We start from the raw sequence: 16,133 nt of genomic DNA, 5'->3' as shown, positions 1-16,133 counted from the left end.
TTTATCCAAGTTTATAGACCAAGGATTTTTTAGTCTGTATGAATCCATCTGGAGGTTATTTCTTTCTTTCTTCCATCCCCACTAGAAGTATCTTCTTCATCCATTTTCAAACCATACTGTGTAGTGAGAAGTAGTCCTGGGAGCTCTATCTGGCACCGGTACGTGGTGTTGGTATTGAACAAAAAGATACCACATACATCTCAGCTCCAGGGCTCATTTCCTGAGTGTGTGTGTTATTGATTACACGGTGTACACAGTAGTTTTATAATATTAAATAGTACATTTTCATTACAAGTTAACATGTAAAATTGCTTAACCTTTTTTAAAATATACCTATTTTGATCTGTTAAAATGAAACTTATTAAATAAGTATTTGTATTGTAGTCGGTTTTTAAAGCCATTTTTCTTTATATTTTGCCTTCTCATGTTTTCAGTTTATGATCACCGCTTCCTTAAAAATGCTTAAAGGCATTGTTTCATGTGAATTTTGAATCTGTTTTCTGTAAAATAAATTACGTGAAAACCTAACACACAGGGTTTGACAAGCATTAAGTTTCACCATAGAGTTTTTAAAGCACAAGTGATTCTGGAATGTAAAATGCATTGTTTGAAATGTTTTAAATGATCCATTATAAGGTTTTTTTTCCTTATTGACTAGACATACGATTACTACTTCTTGTTTATCTCAGAATTTAGGCATTGTTCTTATACCTGAAAGATTCACTCAGCCTTTTCAGTCATCTTTTGTTCACATGGTAATAATAAAGGAACAAACCTTTAACAAAGTTTGATAAGTTAATAACCTTTTCTTACCCCCAAATTTCCTTCTTAATGGTTATTCTGGAGAAATTCATTATTTAAAAATTAAAGCTCCTCAGGAAAATATGGTGTGCAATTTTTAAATTTCTAGTTGTCCTCTTGTCTGAGAAAGGTAATGAAGAGATGCATAGACTAGAAATCATGACTCCTGGGTTTATTGTTTTAATTTGTGACTGACTCACTAAATGACCACAAATTCTTTGTTACTGCTATGCCTATACTTCAGCTTTCTCTTCTGTGAATAGAGAATAATCCCTGTTCCCTCCTTGCTTTAGTCAGTTTTTAAGCAATCAGATCATATTTGGAATTAAGCTGTTTGGAAGAAAATCATTACTCAGAATCAATTTATTAGCTTTTATGATACATGAATTCAAAATGATTGTGAATGCAATCCTATATGTTAGCATCTTCATTATGTCTTAATATACCTCTTTGCTTGTGTTATTTGTGAAATATGTCACGTGTGTGCATCGTTTGTTTTTGACATTGCTTCCTTTCTCTCTGCCTCTCCAGTGTCCCTTCCCATCCAGAAGGTCTCAGCACACTGATGATAGTGCCTTGTTAGTGGTAAGAGCCTTGCACAAAATGGAGTTATATATTGTTATATCTAGAGTTTGGAGAATAGTAATTATACTTTTCATTCAGAAATTATCTACGTACCATAAAACATGATGAGCGTCATTACTAAATACTTTGTAAATAGCTAGAACTGTTTCCCTGCTTTACTGTTCATGACTTACCAGCGTTCCAGTGTTCTGCAGCTATGATTCAAATACCTTTGTTAGTGTTTCCAGAAGTAAAACATTCACACTGCAAACCATATTGGCTTTGGATGTGGGTTGGGAGGAGAGGGCACATTACTTTTTTAGACATCATTTCTAATTCTAGGTGCACTTACTTTATTAATCATTAATTTGGCTCATGAGTCACCTGTGTGTTAAATGGATTTCTTTCCTGCATGACACTAATTACACAACTGTATATTTGCCATCCTATTTTATTGTCTATTTTAAGCTACTGAAAATCCCAAACTTTTCAAAAATACTTACATCTCAAGATTATCCCTCTATGCCCATTTTTTAAACTTTGGGAAACATTAACTCGGAATGTTATCTACTGATCGTTTTTTAACACCAGTTTACTTTTACTGCCTGTTTCTTCAGCAGAAAATGAGTATAACATAAGAGCAGTATTAAAAAATCTTATTTTTGTCAGCCTTGCAAGAGAATTCTAACATTCACATAATTGCTTTCCCCATCATGTTTTATGATATTTTTTATAGTAGTATTGAAAACTAGCAGTTCAAAAGTCTGTGTGTAGCAATTCCTGTCTCATGTGCTGGTAACTGCCGCCCTTGTACATACTCCTGCGTGAAGTGCATGCTTCAGCAGGAGGTCCTTCTTACATAAACGTCCATTGTCAAAATTTCTGTATGTTCTGCAGTTATCATTTCCTTTGAGATGGATAAAGCACATTTTAATTGGGCAGTCTTACAGGTAAATAAAACCACCACCTTCTGGAGTTTTTGTGGAAATTAATTGATATGAGAAGCAAATGATTTAAATTAATGGACAAAAATACTGAGAGCCTGTGATGATCCAGACACTTTACCAGAATTATCTCATTTATTCTTCACAGCGATCTTAAAAGTTAAGGTTAAACTGATCACCATCTTACAAATGATTACTGAGGCACAGATATTTTGTCCAGAATGAGATTTGTCCGAGGTCACATAGCTAGTAAGTGCAAGATTGGGTTCAAATCCAGATCTGGCTGACTTGAGAACCTACTATTTATTAAGCACCATGGTGTATTGCCTCTCACACTATAATGGAAAGCAATTTAGGAGACTGAAGATGAGATTTAATAATGTATAGGAAGTGACATAAGTCTGAGTGGCCACACTTCTTTGTCAAGGAAAAAGTGGAATTTGGAAAAACAGATCCCCTTGGTGTGAAATTTGAAATGGCTTTCAGCCATTTTCAAAACACATACCCTTGTATTTTACTTATCAGTATTCATGTTTGACCTAAATGAGATGGCCTTTAAAAGGACAGTGTCTCACATATTTTTGTATGCCAAATAGTATCCAACACTTTGCAGAAAAGAAAGAGTCGTATTTTGCAGAAAGAGTCGTATTTTTAAATCATACCTCTGCTTTTCTCAAGACTTCTTTCTCTTCAGTAGCTTCATATGGTAGAATAAAGTCCTTCTTAACACAGCCTGCAAGCCCCTGCATACTCTCTGTCATCTCTGGGCTCAGGGCTCATTCTGCACCAGCATTTTTTCAGCTTTTCAAATACAGCAAGCCTGTTTCTACCTCACAACCTTTTGCACATGCTGTTTCCCTCAGCATGGAATGCCTCTCCTTCCCTGTATATACTCCTTGGTTAATTTCTACTCATCTATCAGGTATCTGCTTAAATGTTAGATCTTTAAAAATGACTCTTCTGCAGCCTACAACCCCCAAATCAAATTTGTCTCCATTGTTATTTTTTCTCTTCATAGTTCATTTAGGTGGATGTTTATTGTTTTAGGTCTCTTCCCTATTAGACTACCAGACTCTAAACTTCATGGGCACAGGGATAATCTCTGTTGCATTTACCTATGTATACTCAGTTCCTGTCATCGTTCCTGGGATATATTAAGTGCTCAATAAATATTTCCTGAATGAACACATAAATGCTATGCATCTGAAATTGCTCATTAAACTGTTTCATGATGAAAAGGTCTGATGATGTATAGCAAGGTGTAAATGTTGGATTTCATTTAAAGACCTTGAAATACAAGATCTGAAATAAGTATTAGTGATGTTTAATATCCATGACACTAACATGCTCTTAGGGCTGCCCTCCAGGCTTCTGTTGTTTTCATCTATATCCAATCCGCATCTGTATCTCATCTCTAGAAACTAGAGAGTATCTAGGCTCATTTCGCATCCTCTTCTTTTCCACTTTTTTTGTCCTCCTTTGCCAAAATAGTGGCTTTTAGCCTTTTTATGTTTGAGATTGACAGTAATTTCTGTACATTTGGTTATAAGGAGGCCCAGGAAAACTGAAGAGGTGACGATATGACTGTTGTCACAATCTTGTTCTTTGGTATATTTCCTTTGATAGATTAGGTTACAATGTTACTTTAAAAAAATTTTTTTTGCCCACCCTCCCCAAAAAGAAACATTGCTATCTATCAACTGTCATTAAAAATTGTTGTATTCATTTTATTGATCATCTACACATGTTTTTCTGAACACCCACATGTGCTTAATAAGGTCAATTGTTCCCTGATTCACATATTTGTGATCCTAGTTTAAATTTTTAAAAGTTATTTAATGTATAAAGATTTCAATATATTTAAGACTGACTGGCATTTTGTTGTTGTAATAGGTCCAATCTTATCCAGTCCCCTTTGTGATGAAAGTCCTGTCTTCTCTGATTTCCACTCTTTACCAAATTAAAGAATTGTCATGCTTTGGGTTTTATCTGTAATCATAATTCTGTACAATAGATTCTAATACTTACTGTCTCTAATTATACCTTTAATATACTTGACAGATACATCTAATATTTCTAGTTGTATGTAGGTTGGTGAAAGGATAAAGGATTCAAAGAAAAGGAAAATTCCTCTTACACTCATGTAGGTCATTTGGACATAGAGGCAGAAATGAAATGCTGGTTCATCTGCAAGGCATGACACAGAATCCTCATTCCTCTGTTTTTTCACATCAGAGGTGGTATATGGAATTATAATAACTCTAATTTGGATCAGTGTTGAAAAAATAGTGTCTTTACTCATGCCAGTTCTGCTCAGTTAAAATGAGCTCTTTGACTGGATTTGTTTCCCCATAAGAGGAATAGCACAAGTCTTGGTAGTTTCTAAGGCAATTTTGCTCAACAATTTTGATGTTCTTAGTTTTAGTTCTATTTAAAATCACTTTTAATAAATCATGCCTGCCCTTTTTTTGGTTGTCAAACTATCATTTATCAAAATATTTTCCTTTGTAGTTCTTAACTAGCTGAACATTCCACTGTTCCACTGTTGATGTCATCTATGATGTCATGAGGGTGGTGGCCATCAACATTGCAGCCCACAGATTGAGCAGTCCCCGGGATCTCTTTATGGTTCCAGAGAGTTCTCTAGCTAAAGATCAGTGCCACATCCGTCAGGCAGCATTGACAATCTCGTAGAAAATGATGGTTCCACTGTGCTTAATGTTGTTCTGCTTTGTGTCTCTTGGTGGTTCCTTGAGAGCTTTGATAATCAGGGCAGAGGCAGAAGGCACCACTTCAATATGAGCCTGTCTGTTCTGAATGAATGGTCAGTTTCACTGTAATCCTGAGACCCTTCCAATCACCAGTTGCCTTGGCAATGTCATCACCAACCTTTTTGGAGACAAACCCAGGGGGCTGATCTTGGGGGCTAGGGCAAATGTGGCACTGACGTCCCCACCAGTGCACCTCAGGTGTATGGCTTTGATGTCGCTGGGGTCAAATTTAGGCAGCATAATGGAGGCAGCTGGTGTTGGATGAACCTGGATTTGAGATGACCAAAGACAGTTGCACCTTGGCCTCCTCCAAGCCGAAAGCCAAAAGCCCTTTCATTTCTTGGTTAATGTGGTATGAAGTATTGAAATAGTTTGAATTATACAGATGGGAAAACTGTTTTATAAGTTAGGAGTTTTTTTCCCCCTAGTATTCCTTCTGCCCTATCAATATTTTAGTAAACCATTTGAAAGTTTGTCCATGACCTTTCCTTTTCTAATTTCATTGACCTGATCTGCCTGCCTGCCTGACATTTTGCTAACATAAATGCTGCCTTTTGTTTGTTTCTTCCCTTTCTCTTTTAAAATTTAGTCGCTGTCAGGGTTGAATCAAGTGGGCTGTGCAGCTACCCTGCCTCATTCTTCTGCCTTCATGCTTCTTAAGGTATCTCTTGTTACCGTAATACCCAGGAACTTGAAATTTTCCAATAGAATGGTCCCACAGCAGTGTGAAATCTAGGATTGCATGAAATATACATAAGCTTATAAAACTATTTGAATTTAACATTAATTTTACTTGAAATTTTTGGAAGATTTACCATACTAGAAATACAGAGCCTGCGTTAATTCTTTATATTGAAATTCTGTTTGATATGCTGTTCTGATTTTCCTACCAAAGGTTATTTTTTTTGTCATGAGTTATTTTACTTTGGCTGATAAATAATATAAAGTTAACTCTGTTTTCTAATGTGCATTTAAAATAATTTCAGTCCCAGTCCCCAAAAGTGTCACTGCTAAAACCTTCTTCTAGTAGAGGTCAACAAGCTATGGCCTGTAGGCCACATTTTTTGGAAATAGATTTATTGGCACACAGCCACTACCATTTGTTCATATACTGTCTGTGGCTGCTTTTGAGCTTAATAACAGAGTTGGAATATGGCCTGCAACCCTGTGGTATTTTATTTTTTGAAGGCCTCTAGGAATGGTGATTCCATCTTTGTTAATCATATGATATATAAGAAATTATTAATAATCTTCCCTGTTAGAAGGTTCTCCCCTTGTCTGATTTAGATCCACACCCTGTGGCTTACACTTACTTCTCTTCTTTCCAGAGTAGAGATTTTCTAGTTATTTAGCAGTCTTTAAAAAAGAATCTTTATATTTGAAAACTATTATGATGCTGCCCTTGTCTTCTCCCTAAATAAACTCTGATTGTTTTATGTGCCTTTCCCAGTCTGTTAATCCTTTTGAGCTTTCTCAATTTCTCTGCCTTCCATTTTGGCTCCACAGCCCCCAAGTAGAAATATAGCCCTTATTAGAGCCTACCTGGCACTGAGCATGAAACAAGGTTTTTCACATCTTATTCTAAGCGTTGGGTTGGCTTTTCTCATTTCAGTATCCATTTTGGTCAGTAGCCACTGTAATTCTCAAATGTTTCAGTTATACTCCTAAATGATAATTAATTTCCATATCTTGTATCTTTGAACATTTTTAATTCTCTGATTTACCACAATACTTTCAAATTATTGCATCATGTTCTTCTAAGTGCTGGCCCCAACTTTGTATCATCTGTAGGCCTGATAAACCTCTTTAGTCGGTATTGAAGATGCTACACATACCTGGATGACTTTTGAAAAACCTTTATAATTCTCATCTCTGTTAACTCTTTGCTAGCCTTTCTCAGCTAGGTTCCTCATTTGAATGACAACCCAGAAAATTGAGGGATTGTTCTCAAAGTTCTCTCAAGGAAGGTATATTAGTAGTATAGGAGTTATATAGGAGAGAAGTTAATTCATTACACTCAGTGGATACCTTAGGGCATTGGGGCTTATTCTCTCCCAGAATCATAGTTGAAAAGGCCAAATCTGAACGTGCCAACCCTTGTATGGTAAGTTTAACTTTCTGTCAGACATGCTGTAGTATAAATGATTAGTTTAAAAAGACTTACCCTTTATTTTTTGGCATCCTTGTTACTATACAGCTGATACATATTTATATGTATTTAGCCATGGGTTTACTTCTTTTGTTGCTTAACCAGGCAAAAAAAAGTTGAGTTCCTGTCAATTTCTGTTTTTTTGCTCCAGTTCTGCAAGAGTTCTCAAATAGAGTCAGTGGCCTCCGAGTAATTTGAACTAATAATCTTCATACCCTAGAATGCAAGTCACTTAGATTTCTAGTTTCAATAAAAGTACATTTTAAAAATCACCATTTTACAAGTTGCCTCTATTCTGGCTTTGTTTTTCTTTACACACAGCTGTGTATTACCTTTTTGATGTTTCTAGAGGTGGAGAAATTTGTTGCCATTCAGTGCAGTTTGCTTCACTTCTTCCTTCTCGTCTAATAGAGTTGCCTGTTAGCTTAATTCTTTTTTGCAATATTAAATTTCTAGCCTAACTCCTATTAGTCTTTTTAAATTAAAAAATGTATATTTTCCCTCTATATCTGGAATAATCTCTACTGTTTATGTTTTCCTGTTTGTACCATTGACCCTTGACTAGGTCTCTGTTGGGCTAACTAGTTTTCTCCTTTCTGTCTCATATTTCTTGCAAATAAGGATATTCTTTTTTGTTTCCTTGCAAAGATATCGTTTTCGCCTCATTTTCTTGTTCGTTCTTTTTATTAGTTCTTGCCGCTCTTACTATATCTTTTTTTTGTTGCTCTTATTTTAAATTTGTTATTTAAATTTTCATTTCTTTTCAACATCCTAAACTTAGCATATTTGCATCTATAAGCTTGATGAACATATCTTTTTTCACTAATGAAGATGTAATACATTGCTTCACTCAACAGCTTGGCTTACTTTATAAATTTTCAGCCAAAGAGTATCAAATCAAGGAACTGTTACCATGAAATTGTCTTCCAGATCAGTCCAAGAATCTTCTCAACAGCATGACTTCTGTGTATGTGTGTATATATGCATGAATGTTAACAAATTCCCTATCATAATTAATTTTTTCTGCCCAGCTCCCAACTAGAGAGAACAGATTTCTGAAAATATTAAAACCAAAAGGGAGAAAAAAGCATGGGAGCAGATGTATGTACCTCTGTGTTTTAAAATCATGGGGCACCTGGGTGGCTCAGTCAGTTGAGCATCCGACTTCAGCTCAGGTCACGATCTCACGGTTCGTGAGTTCGAGCCCCGCGTCAGGCTCTGGGCTGATGGCTCAGAGCCTGGAGCCTGCTTCCGATTCTGTGTCTCCCTCTCTCTCTGCCCCTCCCCCATTCATGCTCTCTCTCTATCTCAAAAATAAATAAACATTAAAAAAAAATTAAAAAAAAAATAAAATCATTCGGTTAGGGGCACTTGGGTGGCTCAGTCAGTTAAGTGTCTGATTGCGGCTGAGGTCATGATCTCGCAGTTCACGAGTTTGAGCCCCACATCAGGCTCAGTGCTGACAGCTCAGAGCTTGGAGCCTGCTTTGGATTCTGTGTCTCCCTCTCTCTCTGCCCCTCCCCTGTTCTCTCTCTCAAAAGTAAATAAACATTAAAAAATTAAATAAAGTTATAATATGTTTAATTTATTGGGCCTAGATGTTGAGGCCTTGAATATTGTTACTCTAACCTTTCTTGATTCTACTCCTCTGCCACGTCTTCAGTGTCTTTAACCCATCCAACCAACACTTCTTTTTAAATGAGCTTAATTACATTTCTCTTTTTTTAGATAAACTTTATACATGTTAAGCTAGCTCTTCCCCCTTTTTATAGTTCTCTTTGGTCAATGAAGTAAAAATATCTTGGACTTAAATGTTAGTCTGGAAATACAGCTATCTATCTTTTTTTTTTTTTTTTTTTTTTTAATTTTTTCAACGTTTTTAATTTATTTTTGGGACAGAGAGAGACAGAGCATGAATGGGGGAAGGGCAGAGAGAGAGGGAGACACAGAATCGGAAACAGGCTCCAGGCTCCGAGCCATCAGCCCAGAGCCTGACGCGGGGCTCGAACTCACGGACCGCAAGATCATGACCTGGCTGAAGTCGGACGCTTAACCGACTACGCCACCCAGGCGCCCCTACAGCTATCTATCTTTAAACACTTTATTTCCTAACAGAAATGAAGAAATCTTCATCATTTTTTTTAATACATTAAATTTTACTCTCCAGAGGTGGAGAAATATACTTTAGAAACTATACCAGAAAATGAAATTATAAAATGAAATTATTCTCCCCTGTACATTTCCCAATGAAATTTTCTGCCTTAGGATGATCACTTTTCATAGTCATAGGAAAGACCTATTATATAATAGAACTATCTTTAGAGAATGCATTATATAAACTTTTCATGTTACAGAAGTAAGTAAAAAGTTTGGCCTTAAAAAAATGTACAAAATCAACCCTTACTCCAAATTCTCATTTCTAGACTTAATTTTAAAAGAGACTTGCATGATTTTTTCTTTTATACCAAAGTAATCATAAATGTGGAAAGTAGCTCTTCTTGAGTAATGATTATTGATATATCTCCATTTCTCTACAGAACGATGACAGGTCTAATACCATATCAAGTTCACCTACAACAGAAACAGGTAATAATAGACACAAAGGTACAATTAACCACATCAAGAGTAATTCTTTACCAGGATTTTCCTGATAAATTACCTCTCAGAGAACTGTGACTTCCATTTCTGAGATGAGAAATCAGACCCACAATTGGGAACTTCCTGCACATTTTCCATTTTTTAATTCAACTGGTTGGTCACCTCTTCAAGCATTTGATATGAACAAATGAACATGAGCTAGCAGAGCTATAGGTTTGCAAGAGAATCTATTCAATATATTAACACTCATTCTGCCTTTATTAACGTACCAAAAATAGCATGACAATTAAAACTGCAAACAGCCTTCCTGATTTCAAGGTTACTTTTCTGTACTAGATTTTATATTAATAAACAAAATTATCACTTTATATCATTATCATGTTTAATTTGATCTTTATGTCATTTATTGAACTTGTGACATGTGTCTGTTGTTATATTTAATTTTTTTCCATCTCCTTTAATCTTATTTTGCTTTTCCATGCTGGTGTAGTTCATCATTCCCCTGCATATTCTTTTCCTGCTGCTATTCAGAGAAACCAGGCCCAGCGCCCTGAAAGCTTCCTTTACCGAGCAGCTGTCAGGGCAGAAGCAAATAAAGGTAGGTCATAGTGACTAAGAAGGGGGGTGGGTGCTTTATATAATGACAGTAACTTGTATGCTTTTATTTTATTATTTTTTCAATGTTTATTTACTTTTGAGAGAGAGAGAGAGAGAGACAAAGCATGAGCAGGGGAGGAGGGGCAGAGAGAGGGAGACACAATCTAAAGCAGGCTCCAGGCTCTGAGCTGTCAGCACTGAGCCTGATGCAGAGCTTAAACCCATGAACCGTGAGATCATGACCTGAACTGAAGTTGGATGCTTAACCAACTGAGCCAACCAGGCACCCCTATGCTTGCTGTATGCTTTTAAACTTCTACCCTGAGACGTCACTTTGGCAAAAGCTTTAAACTTTGATCATACTAACATTAAAGCAGGAGAATCTTTGGGGCTCCTGGGTGGCTCAGTCAGTTAAGTGTCCAAATTTGGCTCACATCATGATGTATCTCACGGTTCATGAGTTTGAGCCCCGCATCGGGCTCTGTGCTGACAGCTCAGAGCCTGGAGCCTGCTTCAGATTCTGTGTCTCCCTCTTTCTCTGCCCTCCCCCTGCTTGCTCTCTGTTTCTCTCTCTCTCTCTCTCTCTCTCTCTCTCTCTCTCTCTCTCTCAAAAATAAACATTAAAAAAAAAAAAAAGGCAGGAGAATCTTGTTTCAACTTAACTAGGGTTTCTTAGCACTACCCAAAGGAGGTTATAGGTTGGAACAAATAAAACACTCTTTCAGGCTTTAGGGAATATTCCTTCTCTCTGTAATGAGCTCTTTTTCAGATTTTTCTATCGATAAAAGCTATTTTATGTGTTCTTGAAGAAATGAATCAGTAATTCTTTTTTTTTTAAATCTACTTTTTAGTTTTTTTAGTTAATATACATCTGCCTGGCCTCCAAAGAAGTTACCTGGAAGTAGAAACAAACATTTCAAATAAAAAATAACAACTTTGAGTGTAACTGATAGATGCCCTCACAGATTTAAAATCAAACCAGAGACACACTGCATATAGGATTGTAAACTAGTATGGAAAACTGTTTCCATTATCTAATAATACTGAACACTTGTATGTCCTATCACCAGCAGTTTGCTTTCCGAAATGTGTAAGCATATATACCCCAAGATATTTACAAAAATATTTATAGCAACATTATTTATTCATGATAGCCCCAAACAGAATGTCCATGACTGATACAATGGGTAAAAAATTGTGGTGTGTTTGTACAATGGGATACCGTATAAGCAATAAAAATGAACCAATTAATACATACAATATGGATAAATCTTATAGTGTCGATCAAAAGAAGACAAAAGCATGCATACATACATATATTTGGCTTCATTTATAGAAAGTTCAAAACTAGACAAAACTAATCTATGGTATTACAAATCAAGAAGTCCATAGCTAGGACCTGTGTTGTTGGAAGTAACCATTAGGTACTGATGGGTAGGTGTCATGAGAGGGCCTTCTGGGTGTTGATAATAATTGCATTTATTGACCTGATTGTGTCTACTTTGTGATAATTTATTGAGTTGTTTATGATTTGCATAATTTTCTGTATGTGTGTTATTTTTCAATGGAAACATTTTTAATCAAAACGAGTTGAGCTAAGTGGATAATGGACATTTGGTAGTTTTTAACACTGTTCTCCCTATTGTGTATATTTGAAACTTTTCATAATTTGAAACTTTTTTTTTTTTTTTTTAATATGTGAAATTTTGAAACTTTTTTTAAAGAGTCCGTGCAGAAGTGAAAAGTGCTGCACTTGTAAGGAGCCTGTGATCAGGTGGAGCTGAGAATTTTTCCAGCACTAGCAGTCACCTTTCTGTCTTACATATTCATATTTTTTTAGGTCATGCTTCACCCCTTCTTTCATCTTCTGCACCTCCCACTGACTCTGCAGATCCCATAACAAGACCCAATTCAAGACAGAGAGAAGAAGAGCTGGAATTAATGGATCAACTACGGAAAGTGTGTACACTACCTCTGAATTATACTTTCACATTGTTACTGCTAGAGCGCATAACCCTGCAATCACTTGTTCATTTGACTTAAAATTTTTAATAAATCAACAAGTGCCCACCGTGTGGTAGATGTAAAAGAGATTCTGCTATTAAGGGCATTCTTTTCATCTGTTTGCTAGGAAAATGAGATGGGTTATTCTATAAAGCTCAATCCCTAGCCCTGCTCACTTAAAAGTTTTTTCTGCCTCATGTACAGAAATCTTGTAAGAGTAGTAATAATTTATATGTATGTACACATATATATATCACACTTACATATAGTGTTTTATTTTGGAATTGACAGAATCTAGTTCTGTTATATTTTTAAGCATAAAAATTGTAAATGAATTTCTCATGTAATATTTTGCACCACTGTGGCCTGGCCACCATATGTATGTATTAGTTCTCCTTGTTACTGACTTAGGATGGAAGGATAAAATAGGGATTGTGGTACTTGGGGTGCCTGGGTGGCTTAAATCAGTTAAGCATCTGACTTGATTTTTGGCTCAGGTCGTGACCTCACAGTCTTGAGATCAAGCCCTGCTTAAGAGTCTCTCTCTTCCTCTCCGTCTGCCCCTCCCCTGCTCTCAAAAACAAAATAAATAAACAAACAAATAAAATAGGGATTGTGGTACTTAAGTTATTTGCTTTTTATCTTGATTCTTAATTATAGTATTTCATTGTAACTCCATTATGTCCTGTGTCAGCCACATCAGTTAACGTATTACACATTTTCCTGCTCTTCTAGCATATTGAGTACCGGTTGAAAGTATCACTGCCTTGTGATCTGGGAGCAGCTCTAACCGATGGTGTTGTTCTTTGCCATTTGGCCAATCATGTGCGGCCTCGATCTGTCCCAAGCATCCATGTCCCCTCACCAGCTGTAGTAAGTATATACTACTAAAAAAAACCCATTGGCTATTCATCAGACATATATTATGTACAATGGCAGGTATTATGCAGAATGCTAGGGATACAAATATGAATAATCCAGTCCCTGCCTTCCTGGGTCTACTTTCTACTAGAGAAAAAATAGGCATGTAATCAATTATTAATAACTGTGATAAATGTTGTAAGAGAGGTATGCAAGAAGTTGCTATAGGAATACAAAAAAGGGACCACTTAACTCTGCCTGGAGAGTTCAGGAAAGCCTGCTTAGAGGAGGTCAAATTTGAACTATTCTTAAAGTATGAGTAGGAATTTGCCAGCATAGGGGCGCCTGGCGGGCTCTGTCTATAGAGCATGTGACTCTTGATCTGGGGATCATGTGTTAAAGCCCCACTGGGCATAGAGATTACTTTTTAAAAAAACAATGACAGAGAAGATTATTAAAAAAAAAAAAAAAAAGAATTTGCCAGCATAATATGCCTAGATTCAAAAGATAGGGAGGATCATGGTATGTTCAAGGAACTCATAAGTTGTTTAGGATGATGATGCACAAAATTGTAGGTGTAAATGGTGGGAGATGTAGCTGAAGAGGTAAGCCAAGGGCCATGTGACAATGATGTTATGTGCCGTGTCAAAGAGTTAGATGTTTATCTTAGTGTAGACAGTGAAGAAACAAAGAATTTGGGGGGAGAAATATGATTATAATTGCAGTTTAGAATGATGAATCTATTTTGGGAGTGGAACTGACATATCTAGTGACCAACCGTGGGTAGAAAACAAGGATGCATTCAGGATGACTGGCAGGTTTTCTTTTGACTGCTGGTCAGATATAGAAGTCAGAAGTCAGTATCAGGATGACAACCCACAGAAGAAAGAACAAGTTTTTTCCCCTTCAAATTTTCATTATAAAAATTTTAAACTTTCAGGAAAATTGAAATAATAATACAAGGAACATTCTTCTTTTTTTTTTTTTTTAATGTTTATTCATTTTTGAGAGAGAGAGAGAGAGAGATAGAGAGAGAGAGACACAGAATCCAAAGCAGGCTCCAGGCTCTGAGCCGTGAGCACAGACCCCGACATGGGGCTTGAACTCACGAACTATGAGATCATGACCTGAGCCAAAGTCAGACACTAAACCGACTGAGCCACTCAGGTGCCCTACAAGAAACAGTCTTAAAGCATCTACCTAGACCTGACATTTATTTCATTTTGCAGTGTTGCTTTGCTTATATTTGGGTGTATGTGTGTATGTGTGTGTGTATGTGTGTTTTAATTGTACTGTTTAGTTGCAGATATTATGGAGCTTTACTCTCTAAATATTTCAGAGAATTGTCCCAGTCTACCTTGCTCTTCTCTGTAGCCCATAGCCAATGACTGACATAGGAGCTGAGCCCTCCTGCCTCAAGATGGGAGTGAGATGTGATTCACACTCCAGTGCTTCCTGTAGGATCAGGCTGAAACTGAGAAGGGGATGTAGTAAGCCACTAACAGCCAACCCAGACTAGGATGGATGCACAGGCTAGCTGATGTGTCACTGGGTGAAACACCAACAGCATCCATAATCTAGATGTAGATTTCCCCAGTTGTTCCAAAACTATCTTTCATAGCTGTGCTCTCTCCTCTCCCTGTACCCAGCGTGCACGCACACACACACACACACACACAACCAGAATATAATGAAGGTTCCCATTGCATTTAATAGTTATTGTTGTAACACCCTCTTTTTTTTTTTTTTTTTTTAATTTATTTTTTCAACGTTTTTTATTTATTTTTGGGACAGAGAGAGACAGAGCATGAACGGGGGAGGGGCAGAGAGAGAGGGAGACGCAGAATCGGAAACAGGCTCCAGGCTCCGAGCCATCAGCCCAGAGCCTGACGCGAGGCTCGAACTCACGGACCGCGAGATCGTGACCTGGCTGAAGTCGGACGCTTAACCGACTGCGCCACCCAGGCGCCCCTGTAACACCCTCTTTTGATGATTGTGAATGGATACTGCTCATTTTTTTTAAGTTTATTAATTTTGAGAGAGAGAGAGCACACACATGCAAGCAGGGGAAGGACACAAAGCCTGACCTGTGGCTCCATCTCACAAAACCATGAGATCATGACCTGAGCTGAAATCAAGAGTCAAATGCTTAACTGACTAAGCCACCCAGGTGCCCCTGGATACTGTTCATTTGTAACATGCTTAACATTGTCTAACCTTTCAAAAAGCTTGACCTTATCTCATTTTCTGGTCATTTGTTATTTAGCAGGCACTTCCTATTACAAATTCTTTACTCAAATTGCAGTTGTATCTAGGCCTATAGATGGCCACTTTTGGATATCCAACGTGCTACCTCTCCAGATGCAAATCATTTATCTCTCTCAAGGACCTTGTATTCTTCTAATTACAAGAGCTGCTTTGTTACCAAAGTCCCAAGGGTGATGATGTGGCCGTATCCCCTCTAGCACATTCACAGGTAGCATGTTGCATTTGCTTCTAAGGAAAATCGGCAGCCACTTTTTATTTAGTGACCCCTGAAAATAGTCCTTCAGTTTTGTTTAGGAAAGGCAGAGAAGAACAGCACTACCAAAGTCCGCTGTGCTCTCAGAGACTTGAAAGACTTGCTGTTGGTCCTAAAGGTGGTGATTAATAGAATAGGAATTGTGCTGTTTGGCAATACCAGTAAGGAAAGGGTTTATTCATACTTTGCATTCTTCCCAGATTCTGTCAACTGGATTAAAGAAAAAAAAATGTTTTAAGAATAATTTTAAAAAGGACAAATCTGTCACTTTTCATTTCCAGAGGAGATACATACAAAGTAGCAAGCAGCCAATGCAAAAAGGG

The 16,133-nt window shown here is 37.0% G+C and overlaps 1 protein-coding gene and 1 pseudogene across 9 annotated transcripts in view; one reads left to right on the top strand and one right to left on the bottom strand.

Annotated features, from left to right (window-relative positions):
- Positions 1-16,133, top strand: part of LRCH3 (leucine rich repeats and calponin homology domain containing 3) — a 120,753-nt gene that overhangs the window by 87,646 nt on the left and 16,974 nt on the right. For 3 of the 9 annotated variants that reach the window (XM_060639702.1, XM_078453081.2, XM_060639698.2), the window contains exons 14-19: positions 1,333-1,386; positions 5,670-5,741; positions 9,767-9,815; positions 10,318-10,425; positions 12,265-12,383; positions 13,164-13,301. In XM_060639702.1, the coding sequence (XP_060495685.1) occupies positions 1,333-1,386; positions 5,670-5,741; positions 9,767-9,815; positions 10,318-10,425; positions 12,265-12,383; positions 13,164-13,301 (540 nt within the window). The remainder of the gene's footprint in view (positions 1-1,332; positions 1,387-5,669; positions 5,742-9,766; positions 9,816-10,317; positions 10,426-12,264; positions 12,384-13,163; positions 13,302-16,133) is intronic. The other 6 variants (XM_060639704.1, XM_060639701.3, XM_060639705.3 and 3 more) reach the window with 4 other exon arrangements.
- On the bottom strand, positions 4,209-5,320 carry LOC132683592 (large ribosomal subunit protein uL11 pseudogene; annotated as a pseudogene).

Source organism: Panthera onca, chromosome C2 (assembly GCF_046562875.1).
Source record: "Panthera onca isolate mPanOnc1 chromosome C2, mPanOnc1 haplotype 2, whole genome shotgun sequence".
Classification (NCBI taxonomy): Eukaryota; Metazoa; Chordata; class Mammalia; order Carnivora; family Felidae; genus Panthera; species Panthera onca.
The sequence above is the reverse complement of the archived record's forward strand: the minus strand, read 5'-3'. Positions and strand labels throughout refer to the sequence as shown.